The 21802-nt window shown below is 49.4% G+C and overlaps 1 protein-coding gene across 1 annotated transcript in view; it reads right to left on the reverse strand.

Annotated features, from left to right (window-relative positions):
- Positions 1 to 8223, reverse strand: part of LOC117539901 (docking protein 2-like) — a 23217-nt gene extending 14994 nt beyond the window's left edge. Inside the window, exons 1-2 of the mRNA XM_034206255.1 lie at positions 7842 to 8223; positions 2019 to 2156 (exon numbers count right to left, since the gene is read on the reverse strand). Coding sequence (XP_034062146.1) covers positions 2019 to 2156; positions 7842 to 7901 — 198 coding nt within the window. The 5' untranslated portion in view covers positions 7902 to 8223. The remainder of the gene's footprint in view (positions 1 to 2018; positions 2157 to 7841) is intronic.
- Positions 8224 to 21802: the final 13579 nt, after the last annotated feature.

The raw sequence follows: 21802 nt of genomic DNA on the forward strand, positions 1-21802 counted from the left end.
ACGCCCACATAAAATCAATTTCAAGGACCGCCCTACTTCCATCTACGTAACATTGCAAAAATCAGGCATATCTTGCCTCAAAACGATGCAGAGAAACTAGTCCATGCATTTGTTACTTCAAGGCTGGATATTGTAACTCTTTATTATCAGGGTGTACCAAGAAGTCAGTCAAGTCGCTTCAGCTGATTCAAAATGCTGCAGCTCGTGTACTAACCAGAGTTAGGAAAAGGGACCACATTACTCCTGTTCTGGCTGCCTTACACTGGCTCCCTATAGAACACAGGATAGAATTTAAAATTCTTCTTCTCGCCTACAAAGCCCTTAATGGGCAGGCGCCATCTTACCTTAAAGAACTCATTATACCCTACTGTCCTACTAGGGCATTGCGTTCCAAGAATGCAGGGTTGTTGGTTGTTCCTAGAGTCTCTGAAAGTACAATGGGAGCCAGAGCCTTTTCTTATCAAGCTCCACATTTGTGGAATCAGCTTCCAGTTTGTGTTCGGGCGGCAGACACCCTATCCGTTTTTAAGAGTGCGCTTAAGACCTTCCTTTTTGATAAAGCTTATAGTTAGGGCTGATTAGATTCAGCCCCTAGTTTTGCTGATATAGGCTTAGTTTGTCGGGGGACATCTTACTTCTTCCTTCTCTCTGTCTATACCTGTGTACTCTCATGTTCCCATTAACCCAGCTTCCCCAAATGTCTTTCTTTTTGGTGTCTATATACGCCGGGATCCGGAGTCATGGATGATCCTGCGCTCCTCTGTCCTGGATCGCGAGCCCTGGATCTTGAGTCGTGGCTGTGGTCCTGGATCATAGGTCCTGGATGGATATCCTCGTGGATTCATCTTCCTATTATACACACATGCATTTCCAAACATTTGGACTACCTATGTTGCAAATGTATTATCTTTTCAATTTACACACGGCATCTATTGCACGTCTGTCCGTCCTGGGAGAGGGATCCCTCCTCTGTTGCTCTCCCTGAGGTTTCTCCCATGTTCCCTTTAAACTGTGGGTTTTCTCTGGAAGTGTTTCCTTGTACGATGTGAGGGTCTAAGGACAGAGGGTCTAAGGACAGAGGTTGTCGTATTGTCATACTGATATTTTGTACAAACTGTAAAGTCCACTGAGACAAATGTAACATTTGTGATATTGGGCTATAAATAAACATTGATTGATGTGACCGTGCTGTAGTTCCTTTATAGCCCAACATTAGCCTCCTTTAGCTTAGCGGTGGTGACGTGAAGTCATGTGACCGTGCTGTAGTTCCTTTATAGCCCAACATTAGCCACCTTTAGCTTAGCGGTGGTGACGTGAAGTCATGTGACCTTGTTGTAGTTCCTTTATAGCCCAACATTAACCTCCTTTAGCTTAGCGGTGGTGACGTGAAGTCATGTGACCGTGCTGTAGTTCCTTTATAGCCCAACATTAGCCGCCTTTAGCTTAGCGGTGGTGACGTGAAGTCATGTGACCGTGCTGTAGTTCCTTTATAGCCCAACATTAGCCGCCTTTAGCTTAGCGGTGGTGACGTGAAGTCATGTGACCGTGCTGTAGTTCCTTTATAGCCCAATATTAGCCGCCTTTCGCTTAGCGGTGGTGACGTGAAGTCATGTGACCGTGCTGTAGTTCCTTTATAGCCCAATATTAGCCACCTTTAGCTTAGCGGTGGTGACGTGAAGTCATGTGACCGTGCTGTAGTTCCTTTATAACCCAACATTAGCCTCCTTTAGCTTAGCGATGGTGACGTGAAGTCATGTGACCGTGCTGTAGTTCCTCTATAGCCCAACATTAGCCTCCTTTAGCTTAGCGGTAGTGACGTGAAGTCATGTGACCGTGCTGTAGTTCCTTTATAGCCCAACATTAGCCACTTTTAGCTTAGCGGTGGTGACGTGAAGTCATGTGACCGTGCTATAGTTTCTCTACAGCCCAACATTAGCCACCTTCAGCTTAGCAGTGGTCACCTGTGTTGTCTTCCTTTAATAACACAATAAATAAACAATAACAACTTGAATAACTACCTTCTTGTGTTCCTGCTGTTTGCGTAAAGTCTTGTCGCTCTTCTCCACACTCCCTCCGTCTTTACACTCGAAGAACTCCAGTCTGGAGATCGAACAGGAGCTTTCTCTGAACAGAACACACCACATACGCTTCCACTTCTACACACACACACAAAACACACACACACACACACACACACACACAGTAGGTGAGTCGAACTGTACATTTTGTCAAGCCATTATCATGAGAGTGTGTGTGTGTGTGTGTGTGTGTGTGTGTGTGTGTGTGTGTGTGTGTGTGTTGTGTGTGGTGTGACTGTGTGTGTGGTGTGTGTGTGGTGTGTGTGTGTGTTTGTGTGTGTGTGTGTTAGCTTCCCTAGAGCAAGTGGTGCTGCTCTGAGGTGTGAATGGGTGAATGACTCGTAGTTGGTCATAAAGAGATTTATAAGAACAGAACATTTACCATGGATGTTAGTTGTAAACTAAGCTGTCCCCGGTCTCTAGTGTCTTGTGTCCCGTGTCTCTGTGTCTCTGGGTCTCTGTGTCCTCTGTGTCTCTGTGTCTACTGTTGTCTCTGTGTTCCTCTGTGGTCTCTGTGTCTCGTGTTCTCCGTGTCTCCGTGTCTCTGTGTCTCTGTGTCCCCGTGTCTCTATGTCTCTGTGTCCCCGTGTCTCTGTGTCTCTGTGTCTCTGTGTCTCTGTGTCTCCGTGTCTCCGTGTCTCTGTGTCTCTGTGTCCCCGTGTCTCTATGTCTCTGTGTCCCCGTGTCTCTGTGTCTCTGTGTCTCTGTGTCTCCGTGTCTCCGTGTCTCTGTGTCTCTGTGTCCCCGTGTCTCTATGTCTCTGTGTCCCGTGTCTCTGTGTCTCTGTGTCTGTGTCTCGTTGTCTCGTGTCTCTGTGTCTCCGTGTCTCTGTGTTAGTTGTGCGGTACCAGCAGGCGGCGGTAGTGTGTATTCGTCATTCAAAATAGGCAACAACCGGAAGACAGAGAAGAAGAACAGACCGTGATATAAACAAACAACAAATAGCTGTGCGTTTCATTTTCACTCTCGTCCATCGAAAGCATGTTTCGTGCGGCACTGGAGCTATCAGCCATTGGAGTGTTGTGGAAGACATTCTCAAGCAACCGTTTCGCTTCTCATGCACTGATTCGCTAGCTGAACAGCCAATCAGAGTGATTTCTTTGTATGACTGCCTGACCCGATGCATGGCCGATTCAACATGTTGAATCGGCCATGCATCGGGTCAGGCAGTCCAAATAAGGCGTGTCAGGCCGCCGGTGTCGGTACCAGATGTGTTCGGAGTACCAGTAGATGTGTTCGGGAGTTAAGGAGTGGACCAGATGTGTTCGGGGTGCCAGATGTGTTCGGAGTACCAGATGTGTTCGGAGTACCAGATGTGTTCGGAGTACCAGATGTGTTCGGAGTACCAGATGTGTTCGGAGTACCAGATGTGTTCGGGGGCCGTCTCTTACCAATGACGTCACGCATTGTACGCATTGTGATTGGCTGTACGGTAATTTACCCAGGGGTGCTCGGGGGCAAATCACATCTACAGATCATGACGAACCGAATTGAAGTATTCCTATACTCCTAGCGTGTGACAATGTTTTTGAAAAACATGTTAAAAAAACATGAAAACGGAGCAATGGCTGTACGGCAACTCAAGAGGACCATCATACACGGTCAAATTCAGAACATTTAAACAAAGCCTACACTTCATTCTTTACTTTGTCCGTTACTTTATGTATAAGATATAACTTTTTTCTCCGTGATGTTGTTTCCATAGAATCCTTTTCCGTTTCACAGAACACAACTTGGGTTATTTACATAATTATGTTTACACTACTACTCCCATACTCCTAGCGTGTGAACATGTTTGTGAATAACGTGTGCAAAGTATCCGAAAACGGAGCAGTGGCTGCGATGCTAGCTTTGCGGCTAGCGGTTAGCATTTTAAATGGAAATATACATCGAAACATCATGTTTCAGTAAAAAGAAGGCCCCACTGATCATCTACTCTCTGAGACGATTCCAGGGATGCCTGACTTGAGTTTCTAGCACAAAAGTGCCTCAGATCAGCCTCTTAATTTACCCAGGGCCTAGTGCTTGGCTTTGGGCATGAAAATTCAGGAAACTCCCCTGAGTATTTTATTTTATTGACGTCATTGACGTCATTGACGTCATTACGTCGTGACGTCACTGGTAAGAGACGGACCCCGAACACATATGGTACCCCGAACACATATGGTACCCCGAACACATATGGTACCGACACCGGTGCGGGACACACCAAATTGAGTTTGGGCGACAGGACAGGCTTCGTCTTCCGACTTATCGGCCTGGTGTGTCCGGGCCTTAAAATACCATCTACAAGCTGATGTTGACAGCCCCGCTCCTGCTGCCCGCTTGCGACAGACCACACTTCCACGCTCACCGGCAGGCACCGACTGGCCATCGGGAGGACCAGGAGGGTGTGTGTATGTGTGGGAGCGAGAGAGAGACCTTACGTGTATTGTTGTTGTTGGCATCTGGTGCTAGCTAGCTGCGCTAACGGATATACGGAGCTGTTTCAATGAAAACAAAGGAGTGTAGTGATCAGACATTTCGCCACAACTGCGCCGAGCACTTGACTTTATGCAGGAAGCCAGACAGTGGGACATTGTACGAGAAGTCAGCACACTCAGCACGGATAGTGCGCAACATGATTGCAGCGTCCAGGCAGCTCCCGTTCGAGCATATGCCTTGAGTTACACATAGCTCCAACGATCCAACACACACACACACACACACACACACACACACACACACCACACACACACACACACACACACACACACACACACACATAAAAACACACACACACACACACACACACTGAATTGTATTATTGTATGAGAGAGGTTCCAGGTTGTTGTGTTTAACATTCATGAGAATATTTGTCATTGATCAAATGATAATAAACATTAGCATAAAGCATATTTGTCCACTCATATGTTGATAAGAGTATTAAAAACTTGAAAAATATTCCTCTAATGAACATTTAGAACAGATAAAAAATGTGCGATTAACTATTTAAGCCCTAGTTGTGGCAGATATTTAAAGTAGACCTATCTTACAAAATGCACTTGTGTACGTCTTGTATACATGAACATGTGTCCCCGGTGTTCCAGGGAACTCACCAAGTGTCAGAAAACACAACCCTCTCTCTTTTCCTCCGTACCCAAATCTCTAAAAACGGGGCTGCAACGGATCTGATACAGACTGATCCAGATTTGAAATTGTTCTGACGTCAGAAACGGGGTGCTCCGCCTATATGGCCAACTCCCCACCTATCAGGGGAATGGGGTGTTGGGTGGCATGGTGACAGCATGGTGACAGCATGGTGACAGCATGGTGACAGCATGGTGACAGCATGGTAACAGCATGGTGACAGCATGGTGACAGCATGGTAACAGCATGGTAACAGCATGGTGACAGCAACAGCATGGTAACAGCATGGTAACAGCATGGTAACAGCATGGTAACATGACGCTCGTGCCACGCCCCCTGGTCAGCTGCAGCTCATTTGCCACAGAATCAGCCCTTGTGAAGACAGGCTGGAATAGAGCAAATAGAGCCAAATGAGGCCTGGCTCAAATGCAGGATCTGTTTGGTGTTTTGAAAAACATTTCTATATGGCCCTACAATATGTGTTTCAAATATAGCATGATAGGTCCACTTTAAGTGAGCTTTCTTAACGCTAATGTTATAATAGTCAGATTGCTCTGAAGATGGAGCTGATATTCTATTCATGTTCACGTTCACACAGTCGCTGATTTTTGCCGGCCGTCTTTCCTGCGACGGCAGCTTTTCTGTATTTCCTTTCTCCTGTAATATGACTTGATCGCTTTAAACTCCGCACACTGAGCTCTGATTGGTCAGCAGGCGGTGCTTTCACTGAGTTGAGCTCTTAGCCTGCAACCTAACCTGCTCCGGAGCAGGTTAGCCGCTCAGCATCAGTTACCATGGAGATCTAGCCGCTAAGAAGAGAACCAGCTTCGTAGGACCGGAAACCCAGAGTTACCCTGAAGTTAGCCACTAAGAGAACATCCGGCTTCGTAGAACAGGCCTCTGAGGACACACGCAGCTGGTTTTTAAATTACACACAGGCCAGAAGCAGACTTTTACATTCTCTATAGATTGATTTTAGAACATTTGATAAACTTTAACATTTGAGTTTAATTTGTGTTATTTTAAATATGTGTGTCTTTTTATTGTTATCCTTTCACTCTTCTGTCTGTACATCAATAATAACACATCATCTCATATTGTCGTTGTGATGAACACACACACTCACACACACACACACACACACACACACACACACACACTCACACACATACACACACACAGTCTTACACACACACACACTCACACACATACACACACACAGTCTTACACACACACACACACTCACACTCACACACACACGTCACACACACACATACACTCACACACACATGTCAGAAACACACACACAAGTCACACACTCACACAAAGTCACACACACACGTCACACACACACATGTCACACACACACACATCACACACACAATCTTACACACACACACACACACTCACACACACACACACACTCACACACACACACAGTCTTACACACACACTCACACTCACACACACACACACGTCACACACACACATACACTCACACACACATGTCAGAAACACACACACACACAGTCTTACACACACACTCACACTCACACACACACATACACTCACACACACATGTCAGAAACACACACACAAGTCACACACTCACACAAAGTCACACACACACATGTCACACTCACACACACACACACACACATGTCACACACACACACGTCACACACACATGTCACACTCACGCTCACAAGTCTCATGAAGTGAAGTCGTATTGACTTGCAGTCAGTGATCAGAGTGATTGTGTCTGTTGGAGGAGCCTCTCCTCTGTAGCTCTGAGAGCGGGACGATGAACGCTCTGAACCTTCAGGGCTCCTAAGTGTGTGTCCTGCACAGCACACTCCTCTGGGCTCCTAAGTGTGTGTCCTGCACAGCACACTCCTCTGGGCTCCTAAGTGTGTGTCCTGCACAGCACACACTCATCTGAGCTTCTAAGTGTGTGTCCTGCACAGCACACACTCCTCTGGGCTCCTAAGTGTGTGTCCTGCACAGCACACTCCTCTGAGCTTCTAAGTGTGTGTCCTGCACAGCACACACTCCTCTGGGCTTCTAAGTGTGTGTCCTGCACAGCACACACTCCTCCGGGCTTCTAAGTGTGTGTCCTGCACAGCACACACTCCTCTGGGTTCCTAAGTGTGTGTCCTGCACAGCACACACTCCTCTGGGTTCCTAAGTGTGTGTCCTGCACAGCACACTCCTCTGGGCTCCTAAGTGTGTGTCCTGCACAGCACACACTCCTCTGAGCTTCTAAGTGTGTGTCCTGCACAGCACACTCCTCTGAGCTTCTAAGTGTGTGTCCTGCACAGCACACACTCCTCTGAGCTTCTAAGTGTGTGTCCTGCACAGCACACACTCCTCTGAGCTTCTAAGTGTGTGTCCTGCACAGCACACACTCCTCTGAGCTTCTAAGTGTGTGTCCTGCACAGCACACTCCTCTGAGCTTCTAAGTGTGTGTCCTGCACAGCACACACTCCGCTGAGCTTCTAAGTGTGTGTCCTGCACAGCACACACTCCGCTGAGCTTCTAAGTGTGTGTCCTGCACAGCACACACTCCTCTGAGCGTCCCTCTATGCAGAGAGGAGTAAACGATAGACATATTGATCTATTGTTGTGCGTTACCTTTCCGAACCTCTGCTGCTGCAGGAACAACATCCCCTGCTTCCTGATGTCCTCCTCCATCACGACCCTCCTCCTCTTCCTCCTCCTCCTCTTCCTCTGTGGTAGTCTCTGGCCTCCCCAGGCTGTGTGCCTCCTGTCTTCTTCTTCTTCACCTCTTCGTCGCCTCGTCTCTCTGTGGTTGTGTTCTCAGTTTCCTGCTCTGATGAAACTCGTAAAGCAGAAGTTTCCGTGTGAACGCTCCTCCTCTTCCTCTTCCCCCTCCTCTCTCACACTTTGTCTCTCCGTCTTCTTCTGTGGTCTTTGTTCACCTCCTGTTCCTCCTGTTCACGAACCACATGTTGAAACAAGAAGCTGTGCAACATATACTTTACACTGCAGGCAGGCATCAGTACTTAGAGGTCCCCTATCATCCTCCTCTTCATCAGTATATCACAGGTCTCAGATATATCCAGAGCCTGTCTCTGATTGGCTGAAACACCAAACAGATCATTGCAGCATTACCCATAATCCCCTCTGTTTCAGCCCTGTTTCCAAAGTGCTGATTCTCTGTCTGTTACTTTAGATGAAAATAAGGAGCCCCTCCCCACGCCCCTCTGAGAGACATTTGGTTACAAAGAACTCAATGGAGCTCTAGAGGAGATTCAGGTGATAGGGGGGGGGGGGGGGGGGTTACATGTTGATGTAGAAGAGACATGAAGAAAGAGAGGACACATGTTGATGTAGAAGAGACATGAAGAAGAGGGGACACATGTTGATGTAGAAGAGACATGAAGAAGAGGGGACACATGTTGATGTAGAAGAGACATGAAGAAGAGGGGACACATGGTGATGTAGAAGAGACATGAAGAAGAGGGGACACATGTTGATGTAGAAGAGACATGAGGAAGAGGAGACACATGTTGATGTAGGAGAGACATGAAGAAGAGGGGACACATGTTGATGTAGAGGAGACATGAAGAAGAGGGGACACATGTTGATGTAGAGGAGACATGAAGAAGAGGGGACACATGGTGATGTAGAGGAGACATGAAGAAGAGGGGACACATGTTGATGTAGAGGAGACATGAAGAAGAGGGGACACATGTTGATGTAGAAGAGACATGAAGAAGAGGGGACACATGTTGATGTAGAGGAGACATGGAGAAGAGGGGACACATGTTGATGTAGAAGAGACATGAAGAAGAGGGGACACATGTTGATGTAGAAGAGACATGAAGAAGAGGGGACACATGTTGATGTAGAAGAGACATGAAGAAGAGGGGACACATGGTGATGTAGAGGCAGTGGCGGCGGGTCATTAGGGGCAGGTGGGGCACAGCCCCACCTAGTGTCAGAAGAAAGTATTACAAATAATGATTACAAAAAAATACTAAAAAATAAATAAAAAAACATATAAAATATATTTTAAGGTCATGTTTAATAATCTGATTCGTCTGTACATTTCTGTTTTAGTCTGTGTTCTTCTAATTAGTGTCTAGAGTGCCGTTTTGAGCTGTTTAGAGCCATGTGGGACAAAACCCGATCCTGCCCTTCCCTCTCACAGTCTAAGTGAACGGTGATTGTAAAAACTACACTGCGCATGCTCAGAGTATTTTCTATTGAATGTGTGTGGCAAAAAAATAATGACCGTAGGGGCAGAGTGCTCCCATCCCCACCATACGTCATCTCACATAATTCAGAATTGATTGGCTGTAAGTACTCACGTGTGCAGTGCTGCGAAACGTCACGTGTAGTTTGAAGAGGAGACGAGAGAGCAGCATATAGCTAACATCACCCAGCGATTAAAAGAAGTAAAAAACTGAAAGAAAATGAATGAAGTTGACCATTTACTGGAGCACACATTTGAGACACTTAGTCTCGGAGAGAAACTGGAGGTAAAGCGCCTCGGTGCCCACCATCCACCGGATTTCCAAATGGTCCAGACTGCGGGCAAAGTTAAACGTGGGTTTAACGCTGAGTGGTTTGCTAAAAAGAAATGGCTAACGGCGAGCATCCAGAAGAATTCCCTCTTTTGCTTTCCTTGCCTGCTTTTTGGTGAAGATCAAGGTACTTGGTCGAGGACAGGTTACAAGGACTTAAAGCATCTTTCGGAGAGGACAATGAAGCATGAGAGCAGCAACAGTCATTTGGAAAATGCCGTAAAATTGGGATTACTTGGAAGGGTGAATGTTGCAGCTCAGATTGACAGCGCCTACAGACGCGGCATTGATTCTCATAATAGGAAGGTGGAAGAAAACAGGTACGTGCTTGGTCGGATCATCACCTGTATTAAACTGTGTGGGAAATGTGAGACAGCACTGCGGGGCCACAACGAGTCGGCGGACTCTCTGAATCCAGGGATATTCAGGTCAATTTTCGAGACAATGTGTGAGGCTTCAACGGCACTACGAAGCTCAGCTTGTTTTCAAAGGGACATCAAGCACCATACAGAATGAACTCTTGGACTGCATGTATGATGTGTACAGGGAGGAAATAGCCAAGCAAGTGGACAACACATCATTTGTTGCCGTTCAGGCCGACGAGACAACCGATGTCTCCTGTAAATTGCAAATGGTGATTGTGCTGCGATACATTATGCCTGACCTCACAGTTACAGAGCGTTTTTTGGAGTTTGTGGAAGTAAAGGACAAAACTGGTGTAGGTCTCTAACAGCATCAAGGCTGTTCTGGAACCCCTGAAGCTGAAAGAAAAGCTAATCGCTCAGACCTATGACGGGGCGGCCGTCATGAGCGGGTAACGTGCGCGGGGTACAGACGGTGATGAAGGAGACGTACCCAAACGCTCAGTTTGTTCACTGCTACGCCCACCAACTGAACCTGACCCTGCAGCAACTGTGTTCAGCAAGGATGAGCATCCTGAAGGTGTTTTTTACAGATCTAACTGCTTTTTCCACTTTTTTCTCCGGTGCTCCAAAACGTGTTGCAGCTCTTGCAGAGGCAACACAGAGACGCATCCCACGGCCACCGGCTGTGAGATGGAACTTTAAAAGCAGAACTGTGAACGCGGTTTGGGAGACCCGAGATGCACTGCTTCAGTGTATGAAGCATATACGCGCACAACCAGGATGGGATGCGGTCACCATAAGTGAGGCATACGGCCTGTCAAAGAAACTGCGGGACCGAGCATTTATGCAGCTCCTGGAGTTTTTTTCGTTGCTTATGCCAGAAGTGGATGTTATATACAACACTCTGCAAAAACGAAGCATCGATGCACCTGGGATCAACAGCGCGCTCTGCCGTTTCAAGGAACATGTTCAGAAAATGAGGCAGAAAACTGATGCATTGGCCGCCACTGCTCATGATGGAACAGACGAGCCAGGCCGACGAGTCAGCAGCACAGCGCCGGTGATGAAGGAGGCTTGTGACACAGTCATCTCACAGGTGGAACAGAGGTTCTCACAGAGTGACCATTTGATCGCTGCAAAGCTTGTTGACAGCTCATTCTTCCACAGCATGTCCTGTCATTTCCTACACCTGAGCTTGACTGCGCCGTGAAACTGGCCTGCGTTGGGAAACAAGGAGAAGTTGAAGTCTGAGCTGACCACGCTCTGCCGCCACAGTGAGCTTCACACTGGAAACACTGCCCTGTCTCTGTTGAAATCCATTCACGAGAACAACTTGGAGGAAACGTTTGCTGAGACTGTTATTTTGGTCAAAATAATAGTGACAACTCCGATGACGACATCCGAGTCAGAGAGGGAACTTTTCCACCCGCAAAAGGATAAAGACTTTCACTCGCAACACCATGGGACAGCCGCGACTTAACGCATTGGCCATGCTTTCAATTGAAAGCCAGTTGATCCAGCAACTACAGGACTTCATCCCCAAAGTGATAGACACATTCTGTCAGAGGAAGGGACCGCCGTGCCGCTTTTCTTTTCAAGTGAGCCTTCAGCTTTGGTAAGTTCATTTATGTCATATATTTTGTTGATCTTCTGTGTTTTGCCTCTGCTGGATCGATTGATATTGTGACCTCGATGATGAGTGTTTTCCTTATATTTACAGTCTATGGTGTTTTAATGCTAAAGCATTACGGTTGTTGTTATTGTTAAGAATTACTTTGTGATGGTGACCTTTACTCCATGTATGAAGGTGCATTACTATGACATCCCCACGCTGTGTACGTAAATGTATGCGCTCACAGTGTTGCTCCTGTGGTCTTTCAGTATGTAATTTGACACTCCCCCTCTCTCTCTCCTCCCCCCCTCTCTCTGTCCCCCCTCTCTCTCTCTCTCTCTCCCCCGACCTCTTTCTGCCCCCCCCAGTTTTGTACACCTAGAAACGCCACTGTGTAGAGGAGACATGAAGAAGAGGGGACACATGTTGATGTAGAGGAGACATGAAGAAGAGGGGACACATGTTGATGTAGAAGAGACATGAAGAAGAGGGGACACATGTTGATGTAGAAGAGACATGGAGAAGAGGGGACACATGTTGATGTAGGAGAGACATGTGTCCCCTCTGTGTGAAGAGAGAGTCTCACAACACACCTCTTTCATAAATAACACTTGCTCTACAATAATGTCCTATGTTTTGTGTTTCTTGTCATTAGGGTTAGGAGAGGACACACCTGAAGGACACACCTGAAGGACACACCTGAAGGACATGACTGCCTCACCGTTTTCTCCGAGGGGCCAGAAGAAAATGAAAAGCAAATATGACATTAAAGACCAATACACTTTTATAGTGAACACAAAGATCTGCAGAATGAATAGTGTGTATTCAAACAGGACCATCATGTGATTGGGACAGCTGTGCCCAGTATGGTCCTCCTCCATCAGGCCTGGTTCTCCTCCTTCAGGCCTGGTCCTCCTTCGTCAGGCCACGTCCTCCTCCGTCAGGCCACGTCCTCCTCCGTCAGGCCACGTCCTCCTCCGTCAGGCCACGTCCTCCTCCGTCAGGCCACGTCCTCCTCCGTCAGGCCTGGTCCTCCTCCATCAGGCCTGGTCCTCCTCCGTCAGGCCACGTCCTCCTCCCTCAGGCCACGTCCTCCTCCATCAGGCCTGGTCCTCCTCCATCAGGCCACGTCCTCCTCCATCAGGCCACGTCCTCCTCCATCAGGCCTGGTCCTCCTCCATCAGGCCACGTCCTCCTCCATCAGGCCACATCCTCCTCCGTCAGGCCTGGTCCTCCTCCATCAGGCCTCATCCTCCTCCCTCAGGCCTGGTCCTCCTCCATCAGGCCTGGTCCTCCTCCATCAGGCCACGTCCTCCTCCATCAGGCCACATCCTCCTCCGTCAGGCCTGGTCCTCCTCCATCAGGCCTCATCCTCCTCCCTCAGGCCTGGTCCTCCTCCATCAGGCCACATCCTCCATCAGGCCACATCCTCCTCCGTCAGGCCTGGTCCTCCTCCATCAGGCCTCATCCTCCTCCCTCAGGCCTGGTCCTGCTCCCTCAGGCCTGGTCCTCCTCCATCAGGCCTGGTCCTCCTCCGTCAGGCCACGTCCTCCTCCATCAGGCCTGGTCCTCCTCCATCAGGCCACGTCCTCCTCCATCAGGCCACGTCCTCCTCCATCAGGCCACGTCCTCCTCCGTCAGGCCTGGTCCTCCTCCATCAGGCCACATCCTCCATCAGGCCACATCCTCCTCCGTCAGGCCTGGTCCTCCTCCATCAGGCCACGTCCTCCTCCCTCAGGCCACGTCCTCCTCCCTCAGGCCTGGTCCTCCTCCCTCAGGCCTGGTCCTCCTCCATCAGGCCTGGTCCTCCTCCATCAGGCCTGGTCCTCCTCCATCAGGCCTGGTCCTCCTCCCTCAGGCCTGGTCCTCGTCCCTCAGGCCTGGTCCTCCTCCCAGAGAAAGACCTCAGTCCTCTCCAGCCAAACCCACAGACAGGACACGAGATCTGGAAGGAAGCCAAGGTCATCCCATTACCCGAGGATCAAAGAAAATCCTTTGCTGGTTCCAGCAGTCGACCTATCAGTCTCCTCCTAGTGTTGAGTCAATTCATAGAACAAATAGAACACCCAAATTCAATGCTACTTTTCAAGTAACAATCTGACAACGAACTACCAACATGCCTATAGAGACGGTCACTCTACAAGTACAGCATTGCACAAATGACCGATGACTGGTTCAAGAGCATGGATGATAGGAGGCTTGTAGGAGCTGTGATGGTAGACTTTAGCGCAGCTTTCGATGTAATCGATCATAGTCTGCTGCTGAACAAACTCAAATGCTATGGCTTTGGTTCTGTTGCTATGGCTTTAGTTCTGTTGCTATGGATTTGGTTCTGTTGCTATGGCTTTGGTTCTGTTGCTATGTGTTGGATGGAGAGCTACCTGACTAGGAGAAGGCAGCGAGTGTTTCAATGGGAGCTTTTCTGAAAGTAAGGTGTTGCAGTGTGGGGTCCCACAGGGGAGTTCGCTTGGGCCTTTGTTGTACTCTATATTCACAAATGACCTTCCTTACGTATTAAATAAGTCCAGTGTGATAATGTATGCTGATGATTCCACAATGTAGGAAGTTTTTCCTTGTACGATGTAAGGGTCTAAGGACAGAGGGTGTCGTATTGTCATACTGATATTTTGTACAAACTGTAAAGTCCACTGAGACAAATGTAACATTTGTGATATTGGGCTATAAATAAACATTGATTGATTGATTGATTGACAATGTACAGCATCAACATGCAGTGAGTTAAACTATCTACTTAAAATAGAGATTAGAGCCATAGCAGACTGGGTCAACAATAACAAACTGGTACTCAACATTGCAAAAACAAAAGCAATGGTGTTCGGATCCAGACAGATGTTCAGCAGCAATCCTCATTAATATGACCGTGTCCTTATTGTTGGGGATTTTAATATTCATGTGTGTTGTTCTGAGAAACCTATGGCAAAGGATTTTTTTTAAACCTTGTTGATTCTTTTAGTCTTACTCAGTATGTGTCTGGCCCCACGCCATCTTGTATTTTAAATGTATTTATATTATGTTGTGTGAGCTTATCTCTCTGTACAGCACTTTGGTCTGAAGGTTTTTAAAGTGCTATATAAATAAAGTTGGATTGGATTAAGCCTGACGCCGGCTGGTCAGCCAGTGGAACAGGTCAACGAGACTAAGCTGCTTGGCATTGTTCTTGATTCTGGTTTACGGTGGACGAAGCAAATTGACAGTATCGTAACTAAAATGGGAAGGAGCATAGCTGTGGTGAGAAAATGTACAAAGTATGTAACACCAACCACTTTGAAACAAGTCATCCAGTCTCTGGTTTTGTCACATCTTGAGTACTGTCCAGTCAAATGGTCATCAGCAGCAAAAACACATTTACAGAAATTACAAATAGCTCAAAACAAGGCTGCCAGACTCCACTGTTCGAAGCACTCATATTGGAGTTATGCATAGAAGCCTGTCATGGCTTCCGGTTGAGAAACGTGTGCAATCTCGTGTTATCACTTTTCTAAAAAAAATCCAATTTAGCAAAAAAACACTGTATTTTTATGATCAAATAGTTTACACAAGAGACGAGCACGACCATAAGACTAGACAAGCTGCATCAGGCCATCTACGGGCACCTAAACCCAGGACCCAAGCTGCATCAGGCCATCTCCTGGCACCTAAACCCAGGACCAAGCTGCATCAGACCATCTACGGCACCTAAACCCAGGAACAAGCTACATCAGGCCATCTACGGGCACCTAAACCCAGGACCAAGCTGCATCAGGCCATACTGGCACCTAAACCAGGACCAAGCTGCATCAGGCCATCTACGGGCACCTAAACCCAGGAACAAGCTGCATCAGGCCATCTACTGGCACCTAAACCCAGGACCAAGCTGCATCAGGCCATCTACTGGCACCTAAACCCAGGACCAAGCTGCATCAGGCCATCTACGGGCACCTAAACCCAGGACCAAGCTGCATCAGGCCATCTACGGGCACCTAAACCCAGGACCAAGCTGCATCAGGCCATCTACGGGCACCTAAACCCAGGACCAAGCTGCATCAGGCCATCTGCGGGCACCTAAACCCAGGACCAAGCTGCATCAGGCCATCTACGGGCACCTAAACCCAGGACCAAGCTGCATCAGGCCATCTACTGGCACCTAAACCCAGGACCAAGCTGCATCAGGCCATCTACTGGCACCTAAACCCAGGACCAAGCTGCATCAGGCCATCTACAGGCACCTAAAACCCAGGAACAAGCTGCATCGGCCATCTACGAGCACCGAAACCCAGGACCAAGCTGCATCAGGCCATATACGGGCACCTAAACCCAGGACCAAGCTGCATCATGCCATCTACTGGCACCTAAACCCAGACCCAAGCTGCATCAGGCCATCTACGGGCACCTAAACCCAGGAACAAGCTGCATCAGGCCATCTACGAGCACCTAAACCCAGGACCAAGCGGCAATCAGGCCATCTACTGGCACCTAAACCCAGGACCAAGCTGCATCAGGCCATTTACGGGCACCTAAACCAGGACCAAGCTGCATCAGGCCATCTACGGGCACCTAAACCCAGGACCAAGCTGCATCAGGCCATCTACGGGCACCTAACCCAGGACCAAGCTGCATCAGGCCATTTACGGGCACCTAAAACCCAGGGACCAAGCTGCATCAGGCCATCTACTGGCACCTAAACCCAGGACCAAGCTGCATCAGGCCATCTACGGGCACCTAAACCCAGGACCAAGCTGCATCAGGCCATTTACGGGCACCTAAACCCAGGACCAAGCTGCATCAGGCCATCTACGGGCACCTAAACCCAGGACCAAGCTGCATCAGGCCATCTACTGGCACCTAAACCCAGGACCAAGCTGCATCAGGCCATCTACTGGCACCTAAACCCAGGACCAAGCTGCATCAGGCCATCTACGGGCACCTAAACCCAGGACCAAGCTGCATCAGGCCATTTACGGGCACCTAAACCCAGGACCAAGCTGCATCAGGCCATCTACGGGCACCTAAACCCAGGACCAACTGCATCAGGCCATCTACTGGCACCTAAACCCAGGACCAAGCTGCATCAGGCCATCTACGGGCACCTAAACCCAGGACCAAGCTGCATCAGGCCATCTGCGGGCACCTAAACCCAGGACCAAGCTGCATCAGGCCATCTACTGGCACCTAAAACCAGATCCAGCTGCACTCAGAGGAGCCATCTACTGGCACCTAAACCAGGACCAGCTGCATCAGGCCATCTACGGGCACCTAAACCCAGGACCAAGCTGCTCAGGCCATCTACGGGCACCTAAACCCAGGACCAAGCTGCATCAGGCCATCTACGGGGCACCTAAACCCAGGACCAAGCTGCATCAGGCCATCTACTGGCACCTAAACCCAGGACCAAGCTGCATCAGGCCATCTACTGGGCACCTAAACCCAGGAACCAAGCTGCATCAGGCCATCTACGAGCACCTAAACCCAGGACCAAGCTGCATCAGCCATATACGGGCACCTAAACCCAGGACCAAGCTGCATCAGGCCATCTACTGGCACCTAAACCAGGACCAAGCTGCATCAGGCCATCTACGGGCACCTAAACCCAAGGAACAAGCTGCATCAGGCCATCTACGAGCACCTAAACCCAGGACCAAGCTGCATCAGGCCATCTACTGGCACCTAAACCCAGGACCAACCTGCATCAGGCCATTTACGGGCACCTAAACCAGGACCAAGCTGCATCAGGCCATCTACGGGCACCTAAACCCAGGACCCAAGCTGCATCAGGCCATCTACGGGCACCTAAACCCAGGACCAAGCTGCATCAGGCCATCTACTGGCACCTAAACCCACGGACCAAGCTGCATCAGGCCATCTACGGGCACCTAAACCCAGGACCAAGCTGCATCAGGCCATCTACGGGCACCTAAACCCAGGACCAAGCTGCATCAGGCCATCTACGGGCACCTAAACCCAGGACCAGCTGCATCAGGCATCTACTGGCACCTAAACCCAGACCAAGCTGCATCAGGCCATCTACGGCACCTAAACCCAGGACCAAGCTGCATCAGGCCATCTACTGGCACCTAAACCCAGGACCAAGCTGCATCAGGCCATCTACTGGCACCTAAACCCAGGACCAAGCTGCATCAGGCCATTTACGGCACCTAAACCCAGGACCAAGCTGCATCAGGCCATCTACGGGCACCTAAACCCAGGACCAAGCTGCATCAGGCCATCTACTGGGCACCTAAACCCAGGACCAAGCTGCATCAGGCCATCTACTGGCACCTAAACCCAGGACCAAGCTGCATCAGGCCATCTACTGGCACCTAAACCCAGGACCAAGCTGCATCAGGCCATCTACGGGCACCTAAACCCAGGACAAGCTGCATCAGGCCATCTACTGGCACCTAAACCCAGGACCAAGCTGCATCAGGCCATCTACTGGCACCTAAACCCAGGACCAAGCTGCATCAGGCCATCTACGGGCACCTAAACCCAGGACCAAGCTGCATCAGGCCATCTACGGGCACCTAAACCCAGGACAAGCTGCATCAGGCCATCTACGGGCACCTAAACCCAGGACCAAGCTGCATCAGGCCATCTGCGGGCACCCTAAACCCAGGACCAAGCTGCATCAGGCCATCTACGGGCACCCTAAACCCAGACCAGCTGCATCAGGCCATCTACTGGCACCTAAACCCAGGACCAAGCTGCATCAGGCCAATCTACTGCACCTAAACCAGGACCAAGCTGCATCAGGCCATCTACAGGCACCTAAACCCAGGAACAAGCTGCATCAGGCCATCTACGAGCACCTACAACCCAGGACCAAGCTGCATCAGGCCATATACGGGCACCTAAACCCAGGACCAAGCTGCATCAGGCATCTACTGGCACCTAAACCCAGGACCAAGCTGCAATCAGGCCATCTACGGGCACCTAAACCCAGGAACAAGCCTGCATCAGGCCATCTACGAGCCACCTAAACCCAGGACCAAGCTGCATCAGCCATCTACTGGCACCTAAACCCAGGACCAAGCTGCATCAGGCCATTTACGGGCACCTAAACCCAGGACCAAGCTGCATCAGGCACCATCTACGGGCACCTAAACCCAGACCAAGCTGCATCAGGCCATCTACGGCACCTAAACACCAGGACCAAGCTGCATCAGGCCATTTACGGGCACCCTAAACCCAGGACCAAGCTGCATCAGGCCATTACTGGCACCTAAACCAGGACCCAAGCTGCATCAGCCATCTACGGGCACCTAAACCCAGGACCAAGCTGCCTCAGGCCATTTACGGGCACCTAAAACCCAGGACCAAGCTGCATCAGGCCATCTACGGGCACCTAAACCCAGGACCAAGCTGCATAGGCCATTACTGGCACCTAAACCCAGGACACAGCTGCATCAGGCCATTCTACTGGCACCTAAACCCAGGACCAAGCTTGCATCAGGCCATCTACGGGCACCCTAAACCCAGGACCAAGCTGCTCAGGCCATTTACGGGCACCTAAACCAGGACCAAGCTGATCAGGCCATCTACGGGCACCTAAACCCAGGACCAAGCTGCATCAGGCCATCTACTGGCACCTAAACCCAGGACCAAGCTGCATCAGGCCATCTACGGGCACCTAAACCCAGGACCAAGCTGCATCAGGCCATCTGCGGGCACCTAAACCCAGGACCAAGCTGCATCAGGCCATCTACTGGCACCTAAACCCAGACCAAGCTGCATCAGGCCATCTACTGGCACCTAAACCCAGGACCAAGCTGCATCAGGCCATCTACGGCACCTAAACCCAGGACCAAGCTGCATCAGGCCATCTACGGGCACCTAAACCCAGGACCAAGCTGCATCAGGCCATCTACGGGCACCTAAACCCAGGACCAAGCTGCATCAGGCCATCTACTGGCACCTAAAACCCAGGACCAAGCTGTCAGGCCATCTACGGGCACCTAAACCCAGGAACAAGCTGCATCAGGCCATCTACGAGCACCTAACCACCAGGCCACTGCATCAGGCCATATACGGCACCTAAACCCAGGACCAAGCTGCATCAGGCCATCTACTGGCACCTAAACCCAGGACCAAGCTGCTCAGGCCATCTACGGGCACCTAAACCCAGGAACAAGCTGCATCAGGCCATCTACGAGCACCTAAACCCAGGACCAAGCTGCATCAGGCCATCTACTGGCACCTAAACCCAGGACCAACCTGCATCAGGCCATTTACGGGCACCTAAACCCAGGACCAAGCTGCATCAGGCCATCTACGGGCACCTAAACCCAGGACCAAGCTGCATCAGGCCATCTACGGGCACCTAAACCCAGGACCAAGCTGCATCAGGCCATCTACTGGCACCTAAACCCAGGACCAAGCTGCATCAGGCCATCTACGGGCACCTAAACCCAGGAACAAGCTGCATCAGGCCATCTACGGGCACCTAAACCCAGGACCAAGCTGCATCAGCCATCTACGGGCACCTAAACCCAGGACCAAGCTGCATCAGGCCATCTACTGGCACCTAAACCCAGGACCAAGCTGCATCAGGCCATCTACGAGCACCTAAACCCAGGACCAAGCTGCATCAGGCCATCTACTGGCACCTAAACCCAGGACCAAGCTGCATCAGGCCATCTACTGGCACCTAACCCAGGACCAAGCTGCATCAGGCCATTTACGGGCACCTAAACCCAGGACCAAGCTGCATCAGGCCATCTACGGGCACCTAAACCCAGGACCAAGCTGCATCAGGCCATCTACTGGCACCTAAACCCAGGACCAAGCTGCATCAGGCCATCTACTGGCACCTAAACCCAGGACCAAGCTGCATCAGGCCATCTACTGGCACCTAAACCCAGGACCAAGCTGCATCAGGCCATCTACGGGCACCTAAACCCAGGACCAAGCTGCATCAGGCCATCTACGGGCACCTAAACCCAGGACCAAGCCTGTCTTATTACATTACATTACATTTAGCTGACGCTTTTATCCAAAGCGACTTACAATAAGTACATTCGACCAGGAAGACACAACCTTGAAGAAAACAGAATCATATAAGTACATCAGGTTTCATAGAGCCAAACATTTCAAGTGCTACTCAACTGGCTTTAGTAATCCAGTCCTTTATTAGTATAAAAGTGCTCTGTTAATAATTATATCGCTCAAAGTGGAGTCGAAAGAGATGAGTTTTCAGTCTGCGCCGGAAGATGTGTCTTATAGAGCTATAAAGGAACTCATTGCTGACAGAGAGTCCAGAGCCTCTTTCAAGAAGAGATTGAAGGGCCATCTACTGATGACCATGTACCTTGTGAGCTGTGAACCCTAATGTAATGTGATCGCATACTTTGTGCTGGTGGGGGTCTTGTGCACTCATCCTTGGCTGAGATTGATATTGAAAGTGGATGACATTGTTGATGATGTTGTTAATGTTGTTAATGATGCAGGACTTACGTCTTGAATGTTTTGTATTATTGTTGTATTGTTTTAAGTGTCGGACCCCAGGAGAGTAGCTTTTTCGAGAGCAAAAGCTACTGGGGATCCTAAATAAACATCACACTGAGGCTTCTCCCAAAGTCTCTGCAGCTCCCTGGACTCCACGCTGTCTCAGTTGATCCACACTGTGAATACGAGGGGGAACATGTGTGTAATAATGCTTTAGACCGGTGCTTCTCAAATTGTGGTCCGTGAGGGCCCCCTAGTGGTCCGTGAGTATATTGGTACATTTCACTTTTGAAATAGATACATTAATTTAAGTTTTCCGCACCTTCGCGGGAATATCTCCGCAAAGGAGCGAGGTTCAGTTAAGCCCAGCGCAACACCTTCATCACACATGTTGCCATTTCCAGGCGATTTGTAATCTGTTCTAGAAAACGATGTGTTTTTGATATTTGTGGAGTTAGGTGGTCCTTGGTATGAAAACGTTTGAGAAACTCTTCTTTAGACAATAATAATAAGTTAACTGTAAGGAGTGGCTCAGTTGTTTAAAATAAACAATACTATTACTGTATTTCAATATCTCACATCTGAAAGTTTGATTTAAAGAAAGAGGCAGCTAAAATGAAGATT

This window comes from Gymnodraco acuticeps, unplaced genomic scaffold, assembly GCF_902827175.1.
Source record: "Gymnodraco acuticeps unplaced genomic scaffold, fGymAcu1.1, whole genome shotgun sequence".
In the NCBI taxonomy this organism is placed as follows: domain Eukaryota; kingdom Metazoa; phylum Chordata; class Actinopteri; order Perciformes; family Bathydraconidae; genus Gymnodraco; species Gymnodraco acuticeps.